Below are 15,241 nucleotides of genomic sequence, written 5' to 3'. Positions count from 1 at the left end.
CAGAGACAGACAGAGGGTGAGTGCGGGCCAGCGCTGCCCCCCTGATAAATACGCCGGGAGACCGGTCCTGCCCCGGGGGGTGGGAGATCACAGAATCTGGGGGTGGTTCCGGTGGGAAGGGACCATCGGAGGTCATCTAGTCCAGCCCCCCTGCTCGAGCAGTGTTCCCTGGAGCACTGAGAGCTGTGCCTGGATGACTGAGTAGCTCCAGGGATAGGCAATCCGCCACCTTTTGGGGCAGCCTGTTCCAGTGCTTAGGCACTTGCATGGTAAAGAAGTTCTTCCTCATGTTCAGGTGTAACTTCCCTTGCTCCTGTTTCTGCCCTTGCCTCTTGTTCTATTGCTCAGGACCCCTGAGAGAGCCTGGCTCCATCCATCCTCTAACACGCCCCCTTCAGATCCATGTAGTTGAGAGTAAGATCTCCTCAGTCTGCTCTTCTCCGGGCTAAACAGGCCCAGCTCCCTCAGCTTTTCCTCATAAATGAGGTGCTCCAGTCCCCTGATCTTCCAGGACACTTTCAAGTTGTCTCTCCTACCCTGAGTAGCCCAGAACTGGATGTGCCCCATCCCTGGAAACATTTGAAGTGAGGTTGAAGATGAGTTGAAGATGTCCCAGCTCATTGCAGGGGTTGGACTTGATGACCTTCAACAGTCCCTCCCACCTCAACCAATTCCATGATTCAATCACCTTCCGGTCCTCACCCCCTTCCCTATCAGCATTCTCCCACATCCCAGGCAGGACACACCAGGGTCCCTCCATCCCATCCCATCCCATCCCACCCTAGCCTTGTCCCCCAGCTCAGGCTCCTCTGCAGTCAGACACTCTGGGGAAGCTCCAGGTTGTGGTGACACGAGTGAAGACAGACAATCGAGAAAACAGAATGTGAAGTATTTTTTTTTTATATACAGAATACAGGAAAGTTTCTGTAAAGTCTAAAACGTTACAATTACTATGTACAGTGGAACTAGCTGTTCTGCTGCGGGGAGGTGGCAGAGAAACAAAAGAGACAGACAGGTTACGACAAACGATCTGCTACAATAGACAATTTGAGGAACGTCATACCACATGTAGCACTGTACACAGCTTTAAAACATTGAAAAATGCCATCACTGATGTATTTACACAGAATCCAACACTTTTCCTTATTTGAAATAAAAAATAGGATGGACACCAGGAAAAGAACTCATTTCTCACTGCCCATAATACACAGTAGCTACTTGTAGTGCAACCATAGCAGGGAGGGATGGGAAAAATAACTGTGGGAAGAAGAGCGCTTCTTTACATTAAATAAAACAATGATATTGTATAGATTTGCTGTATGAAAACTGTATTTCTCTTTTAATATAAAACTATTGTCACTGGCACAAAATAGAACAAGTTTCTGATTATTTTACAACTGCATGGGAACTATCTGTCAGAGAGAGTCCTCGAGTCAGACAGCGGTCACCCCTCGCTCTGACACGTCCTGCTCTCACTGCAGTTTTCCTTTTAAAATGAAATGTATAGTACAAATATATGTGCAAATGCCCCTAAAACTTGAGCAAAAAAGAAAAATTAAAAAAAGTTAAACGTTCTTCATTTCATGCAAACGGCGTGTGAACAGTCTCTGGGCCGACACAAGAAAAATCCCACCTCGGTTTGTACATTTTTGCATTGTAAAGAGTCTGAGGGCGTTTTCCTTACTCCAAAAAGCTCTCTTCCTAAAAATTCCTAGGGAACTGAGTTGGACCGCAGCACGGGCACCTGGTGGGGTTTCAGAGAAAGCTTCTCCTCCAAGTCCATATCTTGTACTAAGGCAGTGTCCCCCTTGGGCTGTTTGGTCGCAAATTCGGTGATGCTGAAAACGAACTGCAGGCAGCCCAGCTTGATGTAACTGCCGTGGTGGAGCAGGGCCGTGCCCTCCCAGCCAGCCCCGCTGCCCCCGATCAAACTGGAGCTGCTGGCTTTGCAGTTACAGGGTTTCCGATGCTGCCCTTGTGCCTGTGCATTCATCACAGCAGCTTCTTCATGCGCCTCCTCTTCCTGTTTTCTGCTTTTATGTCGTTCTGGGAAAGAATAAGTAAAATGGTAAGGTTTGGGCAGGTCAGCAGCAGCTTGTTTTCATCGACAAGGGTTACTACTGAGGTGCTTCATGGGTAAGATCCTCCAGCCATGGGGGATTTCAGTCTGCAGTGAGGAGCTGATCAAAAGGAAATGGGAATCTGCTCACAGCTTTGTAGAGGCTGAGGCATTTACATATCTATTTTGGCAGCCCAAAAAGAGGAAGCTGATCAGGTGGAGAGCAGGAGTGAGCCATGCAGGGACAGAATGCCTGCAGCACAGCCCAGATCTGCTCACAGCCTGGGAACAGAGGACATGCAGGGGGAAACGTCTCAGGCCTGCTCCAAACTGGCTGCTCATTGAGTCCTGGAGCTTGGTAACTCCAGCACTGGAGGCTGGAGTGGGGTTTAGGTCAGAGCACAGAGCTCTCCAGGCTGCAGAGGAAGGTCTTGCATAACCCCAGCTGAGGGCTGTGGTAAGGCTCCCCTTTTTGCAAGGGGTGCACCAGCCTGTGCAGAACAAGGGGCACCACCTGCTCCTGCCCCTCTCTCAATTAACTCCCTGTTAAGTGGGGGCACATGGGGCTGGTGCTGCCTCAACACTCACTTATCACACTCTGCACTTTGGCAACAATACTGCTGGGAGGAGTGGGTGTCATCTTCTCCGAGAAGTCACACGAATACAGAACATTGTCCACGGTCGTCCCATGCTCACTGTAGTTCAACAGCTCATAATGCTTCGTATTCTGAAAAGAAAAGGAACAGGAGGGAATAAAGACATAGAACGGTTTGGGTTGGAAGGGACCTTAAAGAGTATCTTGGTTTCAGCCCCTGCCATGGGCAGGGACACCTTCCACTATCCCAGATTGTTTCAAGCCCCATCCAACCTGGCCTTGAACACTGCCAGGGATGGGGCAGCCACAGCTTCTCTGGGCACCATGTGCCAGGGCCTCTCCACCCTCACAGGGAAGCATTCCTTCCTAATACCCTATCTAAGCCCACCCTCTGACAGTCAGAATGAATGGATTCTGCCCATACACACCTCTCTGGAGCACTGAAACACAACCCCTTCTCCCTGCTGCCAGTGGTGGTCAAATAACAGCTGGTAAATATCCTCCAGCTTCAGAGGCCACCAACCCAATCCCCCTGCTCACAGAACAGCCAGCCTTCCTGCAGGAGCTGCTTCCTGGCAGAGAAGGAGGGCCAAAGGGAAGTGGGTTTTACCTACTGCACTTGAACCAACACATCTTTTGGAAATGGGATATTCAAGCTGATGCTCACAAAAGCGAGCATTTTACAGGCACACCTGATGCAAACTTGGCCCAAGACCTGTGCCTAGCAGGAAGAGATGAGCTTTGGAAAGCAAGCACAAGATGGCAAGCGGGCTGCCACGTGGTGCAGCAGCCTCAGGACAGAGGCAGTCTGGGATTCACAGGCCTTGTGCAGATGCTGAAATGCCAGCAGACATCACCGTGACACGCAGCGTTACACAAGCGGCGTCACGCTCAGCTGAGCTTTGTGCAGGATGTTGACAGAGTGGAGGAGATTTCAGGTTAGCTCACAGAAATCATCCGAGAGCTCAAGACCTTGTCCCTCAGGGACTACAAGGCCTTAATCAAGTTACAAAAACTCCACATGCACAAGGGAGTAGGTTTTGAAGTAACCTGCTACACTGCAGAAGGAGAACCTGCAGAGAGAGCTCTAGGAAGGGGAATTCTCCCTCTCCAGAGTGACCACAGCCATAGAAGACCTGCAGGGTCAAAGGTCAGTGCCTGGAGCCTGATTTATGATGGACCACTGTGAGGAGACGCTTCCACACAGATCTAAGGTCAGCATCCCATTAGTGAGTGTGTTTGGTAGCTTGCAGGGCACTGGAGGAATGGCTAAAGCTGGCTGTGGGTTAATCCTGGATCCTGCTCTGGAGCTGGTTGACAAATGGTGATATAATAGGCTCGATCTTGCTTCAAAGACCGTTTCCATGCTAGGAGACATCTCCAGCAGTGCTGTTACTGGCAGGCCCGCTGGTCTGTTTACTTCAAGAACAAACTAATCTCTGGGCTGTAGCTAAGTAGAAACTGTAGGTTTCTGTTTATGCTGTGAGCTTAGCTGAAGTTTTAGTTAAATAAATAATTTATAGAGAACTGCAGACACTATGAAAGCTTTGTTCCCCCATCACACCTGAAAACACGGGATTCAGAGCAGCTCCCTGGTTTGTTCCAGCTGAGGTTCGATGTTGACACCTAAAGTTTAGCTTTTATTAACAACACTTCCAGATCAAAAAGTATCAGACCATGTCTGTGTCCTTTTCTTTCCCCAGACACCAGCAGTGACAGTGCTGACTTGTGGCCAGTCCTTGCCCACAGGCAGTTAGCTCAGAGAAATCGTGCTGGCAGAGCTCTGTGCTTCAGAAAAGGGTTTGACAGAAAACGCTGACACAGCCTCCACGGGAGTAAAACCATTCACAGCCCTGGCTCTTACTTTGTAGTCCACAAAAAGAGCACCACACAAAGACAACCTGCTGCCTGCATCTCCAGCTCCCACTGCCATGCACACCAAAAAATAATAATAATAATAATAATAATAATAATAATAATAATAATAATGGAAAAAAAAATCACTCAGGCACTCACCTCATCATAGAATATACAGGCATGTTTGCCAGACACATAGTTACAGTGACCATAGCTTGTAAGGCACACATCCATATCAGCTCCTGTCATGGGGGAGGACAAAACAGGCTCAGTTCGTATTGGAAAAAAAAACCAAAACTGTCAGGCAGCAGAGAACAACAGACAGAATTAAACTTCAATTAGCAAAACAACAGGGGAGCAACTGCTTTTGTCCTGCTCCCAGGACTGCATGAATAATGCTTCCATAAGCCACCAAAAAAGTTTCAGTGGGGGAAGGGAGCCAGCAGCTCCACAAAGACTGAAGAGCATTTCAGTGCTCCTGGGTCTACCCACAGCACCAGAAGAATCTAAGCAACAAGAAACAAAACCTGCAAGCAAACCATAACTCTCGTCTCCATCAGTCAGGCATTAAAACTCCACGACAGCTGTTCTAGTTATGACACCAGGTGACAGAGCTGCCACCCACACAGATTCAGGCAGATGGGGGATTTCCACACTTCTTGGTAGTGCAGAATCCCTGTACAAGTGGCCATAATGAGTCTGTTTCCTTTGACACCCATTTGGCAAACACCTTAGGGAGGGTCAGGGAGAACCACCCTGATTCTGAAAGGTCAGGGCAGGAAAAAACTACTCACCTGTCCCAATGTAGAGGGTTCGATAGCACATATTGACTGCACCCCCCAGGCCCATCAGAGGATAGAACACCGCCCGGGCTTGCACTTCCTTTCTTTGCGCTGCAAGATAAAAAGAATTTACTTGAACAATGTTATCAGCTGGGAAAGCTGCTTGACCCCAGTGTCCCCAGCTCAGAAAGCACAGATCCTAAGGAGGATGCAGTCAGTTTGGTTTAAACACCAGTTCCCAGCCCTCTAGGAATGTTTGTGCATTAAACCTCTTTTTGCCAGAGAAAATTGCTTTCTCCATAACCCACACAAGCCATGCAAATGGGGGAGCATTAACACCGAGTGTGCACAATGGAGCCACGCTGAGAAACACAGAAGCCTTCTACCACTGGTTTCTTTCTTAATCTCTTCTCCTCTGGATAATCAAAGAGCTCAGTTTTTGCTCTCAAAGTGCCACTTAAAAAGAATTGGTACTGGTGAATTCACCAACTTAACAGCCACGATTTCATTTCTAGTGAAGCTGCAGGAAAAATAGCTGGGCTGAACGGGGCTTGTCAGGGACAAACCCAGCTCCCAAGACAAGATGATTTACTAAGTGGATTCTTTTACCCTCGGGTCAGTCCCTATGGCACACTTGACAATGGCTGGTCCAGGGCTGAGCCTCCAGAGCAGCTCCAAGTTCAAATCACACACTCACGTGCCCATGTTAACTGGACAGAAAAATCTTCTGTGGAACAGATATTGAACTCCATGGGGCCACACAGGCCTAGCCAGGATTTCAGCACTGTCTTTTGGAGGAAAACCCCTTATACACTGAGTTTGAGCCTCTCCTGATACCACATCTGCAGGACAGCGTTACACCAAGAGGGTGAAATCAAAGAACAGAACAGGAGGATTATGAAAGACTGCAGAGGCACCTACATCAAGAATAGTGGCCACACCAAGTGGCATCACAGGTCCCACCTCTGCCTGGCTGCCCTGCACGAGTCCTTTCAGCTGCTTGGCTCTGCAGGGCTCACTAAAGCCTTTGGATCTAACATTTCATCAGCAATGCTAAAGCAGCCACTTGGATGCATCATTCCTGCCCAAAAAGGGTGATGGGTTAAGACAGCACCAATCTGCCTTGAGAAAGGCAGACTGCTGAAGAATTCCAGACCAGGAAAGCAGCTCATACCACAGCCTGCTGCTGTGTCCTGCAGCAGCCATCACAAGAAGACTGACAAAGCATTTAGGGAATGCTGTGATGCTAAAGCAGGCAAGCACAGAGCTTCAGAAAAAGATTACTGACTGACTTCCAAAGATCTTATCTGGGATATTTACCCCCAGGCCCAGCAGAGGGGGAGCAGAGAAGTGCTTCCACAGCAAGGCTGTCCAGTTGGTGCTTGAAAGCAGATTGAACTGACTGGCTGCATGCAGAGGAACATGAAGCCATGTTCACCCTGCAGCTTTAGGTGATACCAGTGATCATAAACAAAGCCAAACTCAGGAATCTGGAGATTTCCAGGAGGAACACACGTTGTTTTCCATTACTGGCATTAGTCACATTTAGTGGTTTCAGCTTAACAGTGACATTCTGAACAGGCAATGACAATGTCATGCATATATTCTGTGCCCCAGTTCCTCCTGTTCTTGTGCTTGTATCACAAGCAACTCCTCCAGAAAGAGAGAGCAAGAATTCCAGATTTCTCTTGCCCATCTCAAAGGTAAGGGCAAAGAAAAGCCACCAAGCACCTGAGATGAACTTTCCCATCTCTTGCTAATTCTAAGACGAATAAAACACAACTTCACTAAACATTTCCAGCAGAAAATCTGAAGCTACTAAAAGTATTAGCATTGCTCAAATTTGTAAATAATTAAGTAGAGGAACCTGACAGAGTTTCTGGTCAGTGGATATCCAGAGCAGGGGGATGGGAAGAAAAGAAAATGAAAGGCAGCATCAGATCCCAGAAGAGGGAAATCTCCTCCAAGGAATAGACAAGGCAGTCCCAAAATCTATGGCTCAACATAACCCAGCTATTCTAGGGCTGCTCTTACCTTCAATGTGGTTTCCCACAGGAGATTGCTGATGGGAATTGACACTGCTTGCTAGAGACTGAGCTTTGGGAGGAAAGAGCTGATGTATTCTCTGCAAGGCCAGAAACTTGATCAGCTGCTCATCCAGCATATTTATCTCAATCTCTGTTAATAAACAAAAAGCAATTAGTAGGTTATTCAGGGAAAGGGTGCAATCTGAGCTGCAGTGGATTTAACTGTCCCACTTTCAAACCTGCTGGTTGCTTCAACAGCAGACTCGACCAATTCTGCAATATCAAGACTCTTACACATAGGCGAGCTATTACTTCACATCACCTCATATCAGCAGAGTGTGAGGAGACGGCAGCCACAGCTGGAGAGCTACAGCTGAGGCAGCAAGCAGAAGTTTGGGGGAACTAGGGTTGATAAAAGCTGAAAATCTGCTGTTTTGGCTCAGAATCAACAAGTCAGCAGAGGTGGCCATTGTACCCCTTTGGGCAGCATGTTGTGTCCTTCCTCTGAAGCTCTGTCACCTAGTTAGAAATTCCAGCCCTGCATCACAGAGGAGAACTGTAAGCACCTCTGAAGCTGCTGCAGGCTCACGCTCGAGTCCTGCGCCCATAGCAGGGTTAATTAAACAAACAGGGCAATTCAGACAATATTATTAATGAGCTTTAGAGCAGATCTTCTGATAACTCTGTTTATATTTGTAAAGCCTTACAGAAGTCTGCTTTCTTGCAGCAAGGAGGCTGGGTAACCTCTTCTTCCAAGAGCTTTCTCCACATGAATGAGAGTTAAAATGGAAAGAAGAGGAAGAGCTGTAAGAGCCTTTCCCAATAGCAGAGAGGGTGGGCTGGGCAGCTGGGGTTCACCCATGAAAAGAGGGTCACACTGGCAATGCCAGAAAGGCTGTTCTTCAGATTTCAGATGTAGGAGTCATCTCTGGCAACAGCATGGCTGTGCTACTGATGATTGCTGCTCAGCAATCTCCTCCTGAAGGCACTCTGCTAATGTTTGGCATCTCTTCCCAAGTGCAACGAAAGCAAATAAAAACCAGGCCTGTCTAGGAGACTGACAGAAGCAGAAATAAATTATAAAATTAACGGACCCACTGGAGCACCACCACTCAGGTGACTGCTCTCCTACAAGATCTATTGCTGCTGGACTTTACATCCGCCAGGAGCAGCTCTGGATTGCAGCTCACACCACAACACGGCAGGGCTGCAGGTTTGTGCATGTGAATTCCACCTGGAAAGCAGCCCAGTTGTGATTCTTCCCCAGAAAAGCTTCAGGCAGAAACACTTCATTGGCCTTGCTGCCTTGGCAACCCTAGGAGCAGGGAAGCATGTGACATATTTAAGGTAATGTACACGCAGCCCCTCCCTCACCTGACTGCAACCCTTCTTTATCTCTGGAACTTTTCCTCAAGCAGAGATGGAATGCTTTAGGGATGCAAACACACAGGGCTAGCAGAGACTGATGATGAATTAAATACTCACCCCCGTCCATAAACGCTTTCAGGGAACTGGTGAAGTCCAACATAGCTGCAGAGTTTGAAGTGAGTGATGAGGGTAGAGTTAAAGCGCTTCCTATGGATAAGGTGCTGGGACTGACCTTACCATCTACAGAGAGAGATGGTGGAGAGAAGAGATGTCACTGTGACGTCCACCAGACATGCACCCAGCCCTCGGGCTGCCCTCAGCTGCCAAGCTGCTCCAAATGACTCATTTTGCTCAGAGTCATGCTTAGAAAAAGGCCTGAACTAGAGGCCAGGAGCTTTCTTCTGCTCACAGAAAGGCTTGTGTGTGCCTCCAACACAGAGCCAAACGTGGCTTCTGCCTCATCTCCAGCTGCTGGAGGAATTCTCGACCTATACATTTAATTTCCTGCTCCCTGTGGTGACACTGGAAAGATGAGCACCAACTCCCCAGGAGCTTAAAGAATTTGTTAAATCTAAGAGACATTTGCCAAGTAGCTTGTCTAGGTCTCAACATGCGTAAAAAGTACAACTGCCCTGGTTTTATTTCTACACTGTTATAAAGTCTGGGGTGCACATCATTGTCCAGAAGGAATGTGACAGTCATAAGCAGATTTTATTATTTACAAAATAAAATCCTCCTGCTTTGCAGTGGCCATGCAGCTGAAAGAGGCAGTGGCAAATGCCAGGAAACAAAATCCCTGTAATGTGTTGTCAACACCAGATCTTCTCGAGTTGGTTTGCTTATAACTACTGAAATTTATGGCAAAAAAAGCCATGAGCAATTTGCATTTTTGTACTTGGCAGCAAAATTTGCACAACACAATTTTTGTTATAAATATATATATCCATTGTGTTAGATGGAAAATTTAAATGTTTACACCTTTCCCAAGAGACACTGCAGCAAGTAATGATTTTGTAGAACACAAGCTTTGCACCAGAGGCAATTATTTAACATCTTAAGTAACTGCAAAATTATGTAGGGTTTGCAGTGCTCTTCAAACCACAAGCAAGAAGTTTTCTATAATACGGTCTCATTTCCTCTACCCGAACTTCTCCCAGCCTTGCATTTCTAAGCAGGGCATGGTCAAATCAGCAGCCTCAGAGTAACCAAGTTTATTCAGGAGGAGGCCAAGTACCCCAGGGACTGCTTCCAAAGGCGAGGCAAAGCTCAGAAGTTACTCACTGAGGAATTTTAGAAAGGATTATAAAAAGATGTTGCCCTGTTGCTTTATAACCACCAGACCTGAGCCACTCCACAGCAGCCTGACACTGAGCAGGTTGCAACTTCGTGAGAAGTGACACACAGCTCTGTCATGTGCTTTTCAGTGACTGCCCCCACCCAACCTGCACAAAGGGTTTGCTGGTTTGAGTGTTGAGCTGGTGTGGAGAGAGGGAAAAGGAAGAGAATGCCATATGTGAAAGTTTATTCTAGCAAAATTTGAGCTGTGGGCAGTTACTCCAACATCTATCAACATCTTACTTTATGTCTCTATGCTAAAAATGGTTATATACACTTTATTATATATCTTGCTATTATTTAGCAAGTTTTATGGGTACAGCTCAGGATCCCTGGCATATCCAAGTCCATAACCTTGTATCAGACCAACAGATCCTAAGCAGACTACAGCTTCCCAAGCCCACATTTCTCCAACATCAAGGCTGTGCAGCTGAATACTCCAACAACACCTGCAGTAGGGGACACAATCACTGCCTGAACAGTTACTCTGGATTCGATCCCAGAGAGCTGCTCTTGTGAGAAGGACTGACTACCTTGCAATCCAAATGGCCATTTGAAACAAACCAGTGGTTTTACAGCAGCGCTGGGGTTTTAAAGCAGCAGTTGTTGAAACAGCAAGGCAGCAGCCAAGTGATATAAAGCTACTGTTGCTTTCCAGAATTCAACTGACCTACTATCCTGCTTGTCAGGACAGAGTTTCCCTCTCAAGTATAGGCAGCCAGCAAAAATACATCCCATGGCTCCCATAAAGGGGCTTAAGACAGAGAAGACCTGAGAAACTCTCCACAGAAAGCCCGATTCCCAGTCCAATGAGGGCACAGGGCTACTGCCTTGAGGTTCTGAACGAGGTTTAGCCGGAGCTTTTCTCAGCCCTGGGGCCAAGGTCAGCGGCTCAGCACATACCTGAAGGTGGTGCTGGTGAACAGAATCTGTTTGTGGACCCAACAGCCGAGATCCCATCTCCTGCAGCCTGGGGAGGGGTGAGAGCCCGGGTGGCACTGAGCGGGGATCCCCCGGCCCGCAGCTCTGCCGTCAGCGGCGGCCCGATCTGCGTCTGCACATTCTTCCTTTGCAAAGTGCTGGTGGTCTCCAGGCTGGCACAGGAGCTCGATATGGACGTAGGCAAACTCGTGACCGGCGCAGAACCCCTTTGTGCACAAGAAACGGGTCCTGCTACGTTCTCTGTTTTGACAATGGTTCCAATGGTGTGATTCAGAAGTCCACAACTTGCTGGGGGCGTGAGGGGCCGAGGCCACGTTTGCCGATGAGACAAAACAGGTATTGTGTTCCCAGACCCCATGAGCCTCTGGGAGTCAGTCAACTGTGCTGAGGATTCAGATGAAACACCATAGAAATGAGGCCCGTTCACTTTAATGTCAGAGGCTGTCGGCCCATTCGAAGTCCCGCAAGAAGACGCCTTCTTGGATTTATCTATACAAGAGCTGCAGTTAACATCTTCCTGTGACAAAGTCTGCTGGGATTGCGAGGAGCTCAAGGAATTCTGGGTGGTAATCCCTGAGGTGCAGGATGACATGGAATAGAGGGAAGGTGTGGGTGCCTTGTCAGCTGCCTGGTAAGGGTTGGCGAGTGAGCCGTCTGCCACAATAACAGGCTTAATATCAGCCTTCTCTGTTTGTTCAGAGTCCCAAAGCGAAGTCATCTGCTTAGCAGATAAATGTTTCAATATGCTGCACTGGAGCGCAACAACACTACAGAGCCACTGGAAGGAAGAAGAAAAGTGCGGGTTAGTTCTGGAGGCAGCAGTGCTCCAAACCTCTACAGTTACTCCACTGTTCACCCAACTCGAGGAAATCCAGCTACTGACTGCTCAGATGCAGTCTGGAACTACAGAATCTGCTCTGGAGCTCATCTACAATTAGAAGAACATTTTGTCCAGAGGTACAAAAGTGCAACCAAAATTATGTACTGTTTATCTCCATGTTGGGGATAGGACAGAGAGGGGCTGAGATTAAAGGAGGGAGAAGGCAGCATTTCCTCACTCCCAAACTCCTCCTTCTCTTCACTTGTTAAGTGCTGCAACTCTTCAGCCAGTTACAAACACACCTTTCACTAATTTGGGCTTCTAGCCAAACACAATCCTCCAACTTACTCTATAGCATGTTGGAAGGAAATGCTGCTCTATCTCAGGTATAGGGAGTAGAAAGCTGAGGTGGAGAGCGCTTTCCTTTAACACAAAGTGGAGGAAGACCAAAAGATTTATTTTAAGTTTTAAGCTTGTTGGTGGATGTGCCACATAGGAGAGTCCTGTCTGAGCTAACAGAAGGACTTAATTTAGACTGTTTGCAATGCCTTCACACTGTGGAATCTGGCCAGGAGTTTCACACAAGATTTAAACACTCATTTGACCTTGATTTACATGTCCAATTCCATCCGCAATAAAAAGCAACCCAGAAATGGGACGTTAACTTATAAATAAACGTGCCAGAGAGCAGCCTTACATAATCAAAGTGCAAAGTATTTCCCCTCAGCCACGAAATAAAGATAACATCTAGACAGAAGGCCCTCAACTCCACTCTTAAGGCCAGAGGACTATTGCACTACTTCCCTGAAGTGTCAAATGAGGAATTTTACATCTCACCTGGAAAGTCAAAGTGAAGTTTTAATGGGCAAGGGTGTCAGAGATAAGACAAGCTATCACCTTCACACACGAGCTGGAGATTGGTTTCCTAGACAACTGCTCCATCATGACTGAAGTGGAAGGGGATCTTTGTACCAAAGCAACTACACACACAGAGTCCAAGCATTTGACTTCATTTACCTCCTGTTGTTCTGTCTGGCTGGCTAAGTGCTCAGTGTTCAAAAGGTGCTTCTGCAAGGGTTCCTCAGGGATCCCGTTACAGATCAGCTCGCCATCTCTAATTGCTGCAGGCGCGAGTAACGGGGGTGGAAGCCGGTATTGGGACTTTATAGCATCAGGAACCTACATTGTGGAGAAAGAAGATCACACATGAGAACAATTACTCAAGAATGACTTGTTAAACCAAGTGCCTGATCGGCACTAAACTTTGCATTTGCTGCTTTCTCACCCAAAGGAACCCTGCAGATACAACATCAGAAGTATCAAGGACTGAGTACTTTAAATTGATGTAGCCATGCTGAAATTAATAGGTTTCATTCCCTTAGGTCGGGCATGACTTTGGTACAACATGGTGGCTACAGAGGAAGAGAAATCATGAAAAAATGGCCAAGGGAAGTCTGTACGGCAGTTTTTAGGCATCCTGGAAGCAAAAACAGCCTCAAATCTGACTGTAGGGCCACCATCAGGAAGTTCTGTGTTGTACCTTCTATGCTTGTGCTAGATTTAAGTGCTTACTTATAATAATTGAGCGTTGTGGTTGAAGGAAAGAGATCTTCTTAAATCCTACAGGTAGCAACTGCTGACTCCCAGATCTCTCACCAACACAATCATTCAGACTCTGTCTTCTTCCTCCTGCCCCAAGGAGTATGCTGGTTTCCCTTCCAAACTAAAATACATACACAGGGGTTTCCACCCACCACTGTTTATTTACACATACCTTCAGACCTTTCCTCTTCACTGACTGAAGAACTCTGCGATTTGGAGGGTGTTTCTTATGGATTCGGTTTAAGAAATCCACTTTGACAACGTGCTGAGATATGGTGTCCTGGAACCGGTCAAATACTCGGCACCGATTACTCAGGGTCAAGTTCTTCTGGTTCAGCTGGGTGATCAGATAATGCCACAGGAGTTAGGGATCTGCAGGTCACTCTAAGGTACCCTAAGACTTTCATAATGCCTCGTAGCACTGGCAGTACAGCATCAGCTCAGCTTTAGACTATTTGTTTCCTGCAGCGCTAACCATTTCTGTTAAAGGGCACATTGCTGGAGATGAATACAAAAGCATTTAGAGGCCGACTAAGCAGCATCAATGCTCTCAGAAGCAGTTTGTCTGGGAAAAAGCTCTTTGTTTCAGCCCCCTGTTTCCTGAGTATTTAAGTCTCAAGTACACTGCTTTTCCAAAAATGAAAACTCCCTCTTGGAATGAAAGTTTTTTGGGTTAAGCATGCAAAGAATTACTTCCCCTATTTGTAGCACTGTGCTGCTTTGTATCCCAGTTCTGGAAGCTCATCTAGATCTTAAAGAGTCCAGTCAAAAACTAGACAAGCTGTCAGTGAGCCACAATCTGAGCTGTCAGCTTCAGTTACAGGAAGGAGTTCCCCCATCTTTATATCTTATTGCAGAGAGCAGCATCATATTCCTTTGGAGAGTGCGTTGCTTGCAGCAGGAGCTTTACAAGCGTTACAGGGAGCAATAAGAGCTCAGAAGCTGTTTTACATTTGTTGTGCTTTGTCCTTTAATGGACCTGCCAGGTTCCACTCCAGCATCCGGTTACCATACTGCAATCATAGTCCTGCTTACCACCACGTGTTCTATGTGATTTGGGCACATCCATCTACCCAGAGGCATGGCAGTAAGCGGTGGCTCCAGACAATCCATGTGGAACAGGAGTGGGCAATAATCACACTGGATTAGAGGTGCCACTCTGCAACTCCTGCAAAGAGAGAGCCAAATCTTATTCCCTGTACACAGTATAAATAGAACATTCAGACAAGCTTGGCTGACCACTTCAGTTTATCCTCTATACTGTTGTTTGCACCAAAAAGCAGGATTTCTGATTTGTAACTTGATCTGTTATGGATCTTCTTCAAGACCCACTCAAGGCAAAAGCCTTTATTTGAAGCAAAGTTCAGAGATCAAAAGGAAATCTCAGATTTAGGCAATTACAAGTTTCCTTAGAGGAATAATGTGTGACGTTGGGACGTGTACATCAACAAGATGTTCTCAGAACAAGTCTCAAACCCCAGAAAAACAACTACATCTGAATCCCCAGGCTTAAAAGAAGTCTTTGCTCTATAACAAAGTCATCACTTGTTCTCCACAAAAGCCCACCTGAATCTCCATCCCATTTCCAGAAACTCACTCTGGCTGGGTTCCTGAAATAAAGGTTTAATTTTCACTGACATTTTGAATTGGGATTGATCTATGCATTTTTTTATGCAGCGACAAAACCCATCAGTATTTTGTACTGGTTTTCAGATTTACGATTTCAGCACAATATTCCTATTTGCCTTGGGCTTATAAATCTCTCAGTAGATTTCTATTTCCTAAAGGTCACCTCCTTGCACACTTTCTTCACAAACCATAAACAAACATCTCCATTTACTAAACCACCATCAC

The 15,241-nt window shown here is 46.8% G+C and overlaps 2 protein-coding genes across 2 annotated transcripts in view; both read right to left on the bottom strand.

The window, feature by feature from the left end:
* Window positions 1–289, bottom strand: part of FLOT2 (flotillin 2) — a 22,183-nt gene extending 21,894 nt beyond the window's left edge. The window contains exon 1 of the mRNA XM_017735163.1: window positions 230–289. Coding sequence (XP_017590652.1) covers window positions 230–289 — 60 coding nt within the window. The remainder of the gene's footprint in view (window positions 1–229) is intronic.
* A 584-nt stretch (window positions 290–873) lies between these two features.
* The window catches only part of PHF12 (PHD finger protein 12), a 32,937-nt gene continuing 18,569 nt past the window's right edge, over window positions 874–15,241 (bottom strand). The window contains exons 6-15 of the mRNA XM_008634398.2: window positions 14,423–14,555; window positions 13,560–13,724; window positions 12,803–12,964; window positions 10,927–11,743; window positions 8,806–8,928; window positions 7,328–7,471; window positions 5,306–5,404; window positions 4,671–4,753; window positions 2,648–2,786; window positions 874–2,046 (exon numbers count right to left, since the gene is read on the bottom strand). Of these exons, the coding sequence (XP_008632620.1) occupies window positions 1,712–2,046; window positions 2,648–2,786; window positions 4,671–4,753; window positions 5,306–5,404; window positions 7,328–7,471; window positions 8,806–8,928; window positions 10,927–11,743; window positions 12,803–12,964; window positions 13,560–13,724; window positions 14,423–14,555 (2,200 nt within the window). The 3' untranslated portion in view covers window positions 874–1,711. The remainder of the gene's footprint in view (window positions 2,047–2,647; window positions 2,787–4,670; window positions 4,754–5,305; window positions 5,405–7,327; window positions 7,472–8,805; window positions 8,929–10,926; window positions 11,744–12,802; window positions 12,965–13,559; window positions 13,725–14,422; window positions 14,556–15,241) is intronic.

The sequence above is a fragment of the Corvus brachyrhynchos genome, unplaced genomic scaffold (assembly GCF_000691975.1).
Source record: "Corvus brachyrhynchos isolate BGI_N302 unplaced genomic scaffold, ASM69197v1 scaffold145, whole genome shotgun sequence".
Lineage (NCBI taxonomy): Eukaryota > Metazoa > Chordata > Aves > Passeriformes > Corvidae > Corvus > Corvus brachyrhynchos.
The sequence above is the reverse complement of the archived record's forward strand: the minus strand, read 5'-3'. Positions and strand labels throughout refer to the sequence as shown.